This window comes from Homalodisca vitripennis, chromosome 4, assembly GCF_021130785.1.
Source record: "Homalodisca vitripennis isolate AUS2020 chromosome 4, UT_GWSS_2.1, whole genome shotgun sequence".
Taxonomy (NCBI): domain Eukaryota; kingdom Metazoa; phylum Arthropoda; class Insecta; order Hemiptera; family Cicadellidae; genus Homalodisca; species Homalodisca vitripennis.
In genome coordinates, this window is record NC_060210.1 from 93,686,293 (window position 1) to 93,696,020 (window position 9,728).

The 9,728-nt window shown below is 31.6% G+C and overlaps 1 protein-coding gene across 1 annotated transcript in view; it reads left to right on the forward strand.

Annotated features, from left to right (window-relative positions):
* LOC124359775 (4-hydroxybutyrate coenzyme A transferase) overlaps positions 1–9,080 on the forward strand; it is a 74,870-nt gene extending 65,790 nt beyond the window's left edge. The window contains exons 5-9 of the mRNA XM_046812796.1: positions 1,027–1,221; positions 2,058–2,273; positions 4,865–5,002; positions 6,630–6,761; positions 8,239–9,080. Coding sequence (XP_046668752.1) covers positions 1,027–1,221; positions 2,058–2,273; positions 4,865–5,002; positions 6,630–6,761; positions 8,239–8,423 — 866 coding nt within the window. The 3' untranslated portion in view covers positions 8,424–9,080. The remainder of the gene's footprint in view (positions 1–1,026; positions 1,222–2,057; positions 2,274–4,864; positions 5,003–6,629; positions 6,762–8,238) is intronic.
* Positions 9,081–9,728: the final 648 nt, after the last annotated feature.

Below are 9,728 nucleotides of genomic sequence, written 5' to 3' on the forward strand. Positions count from 1 at the left end.
ACAGTATGAGATCAAAAGCAATCCCAGGCAACCAAAAGCTTTGCTTAAGTATACGAAAAAGGTTATACAAGTTTCCCTTCTTCAAGGTTGTCAAGTACAAATCAGCAAAATTGATCAGGGCTGTAGTGGTAGATTTTCTTTTCATGAATCTGTGTTGCTTGTCTGTTATTAAGTTATAATGCTCACAGTGGTCCAAAAGTCTTTTTAGTATTATTTTCTCTAAAACTTTAGAAAAGGTTGTTATGATTGAAATTGTCTGTAATTATTCACTTTTGTGTTACTGCCATTTTTGTAGATTGGGATCATTTTTGTCAGTTGTTTAATGCTGAGGGAAATTGACCTTGACTGAGGGATTTGTTAATTATATTTGTGAGAGGTGTTATGATAGAATCACTGCAGTGCTTTAACAATTTTGTGGAGATGTCTGTTGCTGCTACTGCCATGTACATAACCATTTGAGTCCTCGTTAAAATATGCATCTATTGTTCCTAGTTTGTATTTATTTATTTTATTGTGTTTTTATTATTATACAAATTGTTAATATTTAAATAATTATGTAATAATTATAGTGACATAGTTATATTGTCTAAAATGTTAAATGTAATGCTCAGTTTCAGATACATTCAAACAATTAAGTTACGAGCCTTGATCTTCTAGTTAACAGTATTGAAGAAATGTAGATTATTTTAATGTGGTTTGTGTCTGTGTAGATTTTTTCGTTAAGTGATAACTATGTATGATCATGTAATGTCAAGGTGTTTGTGGTTACCAAAGTAACAAAGATCCCTCTGAAATTAAATTTCTAGTTTAATAATCATTTTGGAGCTATTAGGAGAAAACACTCATAGATTTTTACTGAAACATCAAATCAGAGTAAAACATTTGACATGTCCATAGCAAATTGTTTTAGAGGCCAATAACAGAAAATCTTATTTCAAATTGACATTAAAACAAGTTAGTTAAGATATCTTTACTTTACTTTAAAAGAAATGTTCAATACAGTCAGATTGACCTGTCCTGTTACAGCCCATGTAAACAAGTATATGCCTCGCACGTTTGGTGATGCAGCCATCCACTCGTCACACTTCGACTACGCAGTGCAGCATGATGTGCCTCTCCCCAACGGTCACCATACTGGCAAACCCCCTAGTGAGGCGGAGACTCAGATTGGGAAAAATATCGGAGAGAACCTTGTGGAGGACGGAGCTACGCTGCAGTTGGGTATAGTTAATGTTTAACTTATCTTTATATGAATTAAGTAGTTGTTAAATTCAGATATAAATCAGTTGCTGGCAGTATGACAGCTTAGTCAATTGGGTCCTTACATATCTAAGATACATCAGTCTAGTGGCAGTCCACTTATGTGGGGACTTGTACTTTGCTACTTGACATACCTGCTCTTGACATAGAGGTTTTGCTTTGGTGAACTTTACCATAGAAGTTTACCATTCACTAGATTAGCGAAAGAGGGCTTACGTTAAAATAATGGTGATTTTTTTGTATTAACAATATTTCAACCAATAATTTACCCACCAATGAATTAGTTTTATCACTTTTTTAGAAAAACTATTTTTAGCAGTACATTTATAGTGACTGCATCCCTTTATGTATTACTGTTTCTTTGAAAACTTACTTATAATTTATGTTTAAAATACAATGAATTACTATACTATTTGTCACATAACAATGTAAAGTCTAAAATCTGATAAAACTGGATAAAAAGGAATTTTTTAGTTGATCATTAACTCTTTTAACTCCAGATTTAAATCCAGACTATTTTATGGATTTCCAGTGTTGGATTTATAGTAAAGTAAAATTATCACCCTAGAGTCCAGAAGATTATTTTTGCTGCGGAAACACAGTGATATTTGATTTTATTAAAGTAGCCTATAAAACGAATTGAATTATAATGTTTACATCAAACATATTTCTATAAATTTGAATGAAAGAAACTTCTCAATAATATTGATTCAGTAGTCATGTAATGGAAAAAAAGTTACCGATTTAAAAATGATGAAATATTATTCTTCTGCGTTTTGACAGCACTATGTCTATAGGTATTGGAAGTATTCCTGACGCAGTGTTGGCGGCCCTGTCAAACCACAAAGACTTAGGCATCCACTCAGAGATGTTTGCTGGTGGAGTAATCGATCTAGTCAAGAAAGGTGCCATCACCAACAACAATAAAACTCTGCACAAGGGGAAGATAATTTCCAGTTTCCTAATTGGGCCCAAGGAGCTTTATGACTTTGTTGACAATAATCCTTTCATTGGTAAGTATGCTAGGAAAGATAAAAAATTGCATTATTGTATTTCCTTATTTGTCTAAAAATAATATGGGTACCTGGTAGAAGCAAGATGGCGCATGGTAAAGACATTGTGAAGTGTTCGTCCTATTAAAAGTATGGAAAAGCGTCTGATGTATTGGTAAAATGCTGTGGAAATTGTCCACAATGGTTTCATACCAATTGTGTTGGATCCTCGGAACAAGAATGTGATAATCTTAATAATTGAAAGTAAGTGAAGTGGGTCTGTCCGGACTGTGATTGTCATGAAAATAAACATTGTATGAAATGTGATCGTGTACTGCCACAAATAAAGATATTTTGCAGATCAAATGTTAGAAATTACTAAGAAACCGCTTTTACTGAGTCAATCAGTTAGAAACTTAACTAGTGATAATAATAAGTTAAAAGAAATAGTGATGAATCAACATTTCTTAATTACTAATTTGGTTTCTCCAAAGCCTAATAGTAGCGTAAGTTTTGCTGATGTTGTGACTGGAACTCACACTTCTAAGTTAAATGACATTGACCCGAATTTTAATTCTGAAACTGACTTCTGCTGTGATTCTCGTCCAGATTGCATACATTCGGATTACAGTCCTAGTGCTTTACATTAAGCATTACTTTTTATGTAAAAAATCAACCACTGAGATCAGGAAAGTCTTGATAAATGCTATGGGGACTCAGCACCTTCAATTTCAATGGTTAAGAAGTGGTTTATAGAGTTCTATTGTGGTCGTACCAGCACCAGTGATGCTGAACGTTAAGGTCACCCAAAAGAAATGATCACGTTGGAAATCGTTGATAAATCCATGGAATGATATTGGAAAATCCAAGAATGAAAGCGTGTGAGTTGGCTCATGCTTTAGGTGAATGGGTACATCACATTTTACACGAATATTTGGACATGGAAAACTCCATGTTAAAGTTATTTAACAAATTGCCTATTTCTAGTCATAATGTATAGATAAATTTAAGTATGTTGTAAATATCTGGTTGGTTAATAATCCCTTTTATATTGTCCAAGAGTACCTGAACAGACCTGTTTATATTTTACATTAGTGATCCACAGAGACTATGTCTTGTTAAAATTATATCCATATTTTAATCACTGTTACTCATTGTTGTTTTAAATGTCTTTAATATTTGAAGATATTGTGCGTCGTGGTCCAAGATATTTGTTACTATGCTCCCAGTAAGTAAATTCTTATTGCTTATATTCGTTATAAAATTATCAATAGCTGATTTGGATGTAAGTGTTACTCTTGTTGGGAAATCTATTTTATAATTCATAGTGTACATTTTTAGGATGGAGCAAAACTTACTGTATATATTATCCTGATTTAGTACATTAATATTCAAATCACCTGTTATAATAACATTATAAAACATATTAGAGAGTGCATCAATAAGAATCTCCAGCTTATCTAAAAATGTATGTACGTAACAGTAAGCAGGGGTTCGATATACACAGGCTAAGACAAAAGAATAGTCTGCTACTGAAAACTCTGTTACACAGCATTCAAATTCCTTCTCCATCAATAGCTCCCGCATGACAGGAATCAAGACAACTTTGCTTTTAATATATTTTTGAGCTAAAATTATTACTCTGCTCTGCCCCCTGATGTATTTGAGCGAGAAAAATGTGATCTTGATGTATTTGAGCGAGAAAAATGTGATCTTATTGTGTAATTCTCAATATTCAGGTACGTTACATCAACTTCCCTCATTTTATGCTCAGACAATGCCAAAATATCTAATCTAATTTCTTATAAATTAATTTGAAACTGATCTAAACAAGATGAGAGGTGCTGTATGTTTTTGTGCATAATCAAACTTTTTTTACTGTTATTGCCTGGAATAGTTTTCTTATTTATTATTTTAAAACGTGAGTAGTGGTCATTAGCTCCTGTCATTATATACATGTAGATGGCGTTGTGCTGCAATATTGACATTGTTAATACTTGTAAAAATTCTTATAACAATTGATTGATGATACGTTAAAATGAAAAACATTGATCAGGTAAAGATACATGATCAACATTTTTAAGGATTTTTGGTGTTTCGTAAAATTATGGGATCCACACTCAAAGTGTCAATTAAATATAAGCAGTTTGTATAGATTATTAGTGACATTATAGGTTGCCAAGTAATCAGCCCATGGTCTTTTTTTTCTTCCAGTGCAGTCTTGAGATATATCTTCCCAAATATTCTGCATTAGACATGTGTACAGATACTGTAAGTAAAAGTGAATCAGTAAAATTATAGTGTAATTGAATACATGCTTTCAATTTAACAAGTGACATTTAAATAATTTATGTCCTACTCCATTAATTCATAACATCTGTGAAATAAATATCCACAGTGTCAAAAGTGTTTGTGATATCCAGAAGAAATAAATCAATAGTTTTTCAGAATTTAATTTAATACAGTTTTGAAACAAATATCCTTTTCTATTTTTCTCCCAGTGCCTCTACCCCAGTAGTGTAAAGAAAGGGCAGCTCCATATATTTTGGAAGATATACCTCAAGGGTTTATTTTATATCATAAAATATTTAAATATGAATAATCTGTTATAGAGATGAAGGTGGTGGACTATACCAATAACCGGACCATCATCTCACAACACCCAAAGATGACAGCCATCAACTCTTGTATTGAAGTGGATCTTACAGGACAGGTTGTGTCAGATTCTATTGGAACCCGGATGTTCTCTGGTACGTTAACTCGTCAATTTGTATGTAACTGTATTTATATTTAAATAATACAAGAGTTCACTTTTAGCTTTTACGAGGATGATCAAATTGAAAAATGAACTAACTCCAATAAAGGGTAAAGTTATAAGAATAGGAAAGAATATTAGGTCACTATAGAATAGGCATGGACTTGATCTTTTTGTCGTGTACTTTAGTTTGATTTTACAAGCCACAAATATTATAGATGACTATTAACCCTTTCCGCTCGTATGTCGGACGTCGTCCGACATTGCTATTTTGCCGTTCCGCTCGTATGTCGGACGCCATCCGACATTGCAGTGACGTCATTTACATTATTTTTAGCCGGCCTACGATGTTTCCGATTAGTGCTGCGATCGCACGGCATTCTCAGGAACTAATAAATTACAGCTGAACTACGATTGGTCGGCTGCTGATTTATTTTGCTTTGTCATTGTAGTCACGTTTCCTAACCAATTTTCAGACGCGTTCGCATTAGTGACTCGATATGTCGTTACCAAGTACCTCTTTTCTTTCTGATTCAGAAGTTATTGCTGAATTACTTAATTAAGGCAAGGATAATCAAATAAACATACAAAAGCCAACAGTTATCTGTCAGTATAACAAATATATGGGTGGCTTGGACCAAGCAGACCACTATATTGCTTCCTACAAATTTCCCCGTAAATCTCTGAAGTAGTGGAGAAAGCTATTTTTCTGGATGTTGGAAGTGGGAATAGTAAATAGCTTTCTCTTGTTCAACACGAATAAACAAAACCATGGAGAAAAAACAATTCAACACAGGAATTTCAGAGAAATCCTTATCACTGAACTTGTAGGCCATGTCCGTAACCCTATGAGTTTGAAGCGGGGTCGTCCTTCATCAGTAGAAAAAGAAGAAAGGCTAAACAAACAACCTCACTTTCTTGCAGCTCATCCAACAAAAAAAACTAAAGACTGTGCTGTTTGTAGCAATAGAAAGGTGCCAGGAGGAAGAAAGGAAACACTTTACTACTGTAAAACCTGTTCAAAAAATCCTGGTCTTCATCCTGCAGAGTGTTTTGAACGATACCATACCATGCTAAAATATAAAACTTATTAGTGTAAATATCAAATTTTATATCTCTAAAATATAAATTAGAAATAAAATAAAATTATTATACAATATAATAATGTATATACTTTATTGACTTCCAGTTTGCTAAAAATTTTTTACTGAAAATATGCTAAAATAAATACGAGCTGAGGGGGCAGACTAGTGAAAAAAATCCGAGTGGAAAGGGTTAAGAAAAATATGTTTTAAAATCTTATACAGTGTGAAATTTATTAAGATTATTTACATACATACATGTCAAATTTCATAGTTTTAACGCTTTTACGGGTGGGATTTTTCACTGGTTTTAAACTCAGATTATTAGATTTTATTGATGATAGTGCATAGATAATACTTTTATCCAAAATCAGACACCAGGATTAAATGCTTAAGTAATAAAGGAACATGACAGGAACAGGATGTTGATATTGGTAATTCTAAAAGTAAATTATGTTTTGTTATAATAGCTTGATAAAAAAAATTAAATGTGTTTTAAATTATTTAAATGATGATTATTTGATTTGTGTATTTTCACAGGTTTTGGAGGTCAAGTAGATTTTATAAGGGGAGCTGCTGAAGGTTTTGATGGCAAAGGCAAACCCATCATTGCTTTGCAGTCCATTAACCCCAAAACAAAAGATACCAAGATTGTGCCCATTATTAAACCTGGTAATGTATTTTTTATGATTACGTGTCTATTTGGTTCAATAATTGTAATATGGAATAACCAATGCAATAATGGTTCATAACTTGTGAGATAAAAAAATGCATAAGTGAATTCTGTATATTTTGACCATTTTTTCAGTATACTTGCCAAGTTTCATTGTACTAATTCTCTGTACTGGAGTAAGTATTTTATGTGACTGAATTCATATTTAAATCAGTGGATATGCGTCTGCTGCAAAACTGCCATTTTAAAAACTAGTTATCAAAAATTCATTTTAAATATATTTTTTCTATTGATTTTAGACCATAATAATTAGTCACTTGCTTAATAAAAGTAAACAAAACATAAAGTAACGTATCTCACTGTTTCACTCCACAAAGCGTAACACACATTCAAGTTATGATTATTTAATTGATAATAAGATATTTCCTCTGTATGCCAATAAATGAACTACTTGTTTTGACATTGGTTCATAATTAAGATTTATTGACTTTTTTGTTATTAAAAAAAACCTACATGGTATTCTTTACCCATTTTTCTTCAATAACAAAGACCTGCATACAATTCAGGTAACAAGATCAAAATTAAATTTGAAATTTTTTATGATTGCACATTTTTTTTCATTCTTTAAATATAAACAAAAGAACCTTTGCATGGAAACTTATGCTTATACTGTTTATTGAAGCACAAGTATTCAAGAAGCTCATGAAATTAGAAATTTTAATCATAACTAAAATGGAATGTTTTATGTAATCATTATAAAATGATTGTTGTATTGTATATTTTGTTTATTGAATCTCATGTATTAAATTTCAGTATTTACTTATCATATTTATCAACTTAACGTTTTCAATACTGACTATTCAAATGAAGAATCATTGAGAAAATTGGAAAATTTAATAAATGAACATTAACAATATATGGATACAAAATTATACCAGGGACAATATGTAATGAAAATTATGAATCCTACAAAGTTGTAAGGAACAATAACATTTGCTTTGGAGGACAAGATATTATCATGGTTTTAATAATTATAGTTTAGGTGGAAGTTGTATTTTTAGCTTTTCTAACAAAGTCAATTTAATTTACTCTCTAAAACCAAGTGAAAGTTATTATTTGGGACATAGTTCCCATTTTACCAATAATGACAAAATATTTAGTAGTTATTGTTATATTTACAAAGTATTTCATTTGATCGAATATTATCTCCACACATAATTTAAACTATTTACAGAAGAAAAACACCACTGTGGACCAAGGAGATGTAGTCTTAAACATAAAAAACAAGTTATTGCATTTATACAGAAAATTAAATACAATTAGAGGAATGAATATTTCTATTAACAAAATTAAAACTGTATTAACTGTAAGAGTTTATGTTTAAATATTCATTTTGGAGTAGAAGATTATTTGACAGTAAACATATCTGTAACTGTTACATAAAAATCCATTTATAACTACTCTCTCCATTTTTAGGTGCGGGAGTAGTCACAACAAGGGGTCATGTCCACTATGTAGTGACAGAATTCGGAATTGCTCAGTTGTTTGGCAAGACTCTTCGTCAGCGAGCGTATGCACTCATACAGATTGCTCACCCTGACCACCGCCAGGCTCTGGAGAAGGCTGCTTTTGAGCGACTCAAGGTCATGCCAAGCCCTTGAACAGCTTAAACTCGTCACTCCCTCACAGATCTTATGCGCTTGCTCAGAGTTGCCACTATTCCAACTGTTACGCAAAATTCTTTAACACTACACTATTTTTCAGAATGCAATAAATTAGTTACTTCATGTGTTTTCTCATATATTCTTTTTTTATACAATTATGGAAATATTTTTTTGTGACAAATCAGTACAAAAACTTTAGAAAAAATATTAGTATAAAATATTATGTTTCTTTGTGGCATACTTTAGAAGTAAAGTCTATAAAGGTTCAAAGGTATCAATAGTTGCTATTTAAGTGCTATTTAGGGCAACTGTAGCATATAAACTCACGTGTACCACATTAAATCGAAGATGCTTCCAGCCTACAGCTGTATTTCTTTACAACCACGCTAGATACAATCAAAACCAACTGATCAAAGTGACTTGAAAATAGTTAATTTATTTTAGTTGAGTCAGTTTGGTACATGGATGATCAGCTAGTTATTATTATAGTGTGTAGACTGATAAATTTCACCCTGTAATAATTATATTGTAGACCTTACTGATATAAATGGATTGGTAAGATAGTTGGAGAGTGATTCCTGTCAGCAATGAAGCAATTTGTTAATCTTAAGTTATAATATTGTACTATGTAAAATACAATTTTTTATAAATCTGCATGATGTGATTTTATTGAATTATGACAACCTTATTCAAAGAGTTTTCTATAATGCCATAATTACATTTCTTTGGTAAACAGTAATAACTTTAATTAAAGGAATGTGAACATGTAATTAATAGAGACTTTTAACAAAAGATCAAGTGCTTGCTTATCTTAACCATCTTAGGACAAATGGGCTATTTATAGTCCACAAAGTTTGTTGTCTAAGCTGTGATGTAGGCTATTCATAGCCTGTAATGACTCATTTCATACGCCCATCTCACATTCATTTCAATACTTAGGCCTAATTTAATTTAGAAATTTGTTAGTAATAATAATTAAGGAATAATTATTTATAAATTGTCTCAAATTTTAATGCAAACAATAATAAATACAAAATCAAAATTAATCAAAATTCACCTTATTACATATAAAATTCAAAAGTTATAAAGTGAACTAAAGTCAGTGATACAGTGTGCAGGGATGATTGTTGAAGAGTGAAGAGAGAAGATATTTGAAAGGTGGAGAGGAGAGAGGGATCTGGAAGAAGTGAAGCAAGATTATTATTATAAAGAAACTGGTTACATTTATTCAGCAGTATTTGAAAGGTTACTTTATTAAATTCTTATTATCACTGAAGTACAAAGAAGCAGAAGACAGACATT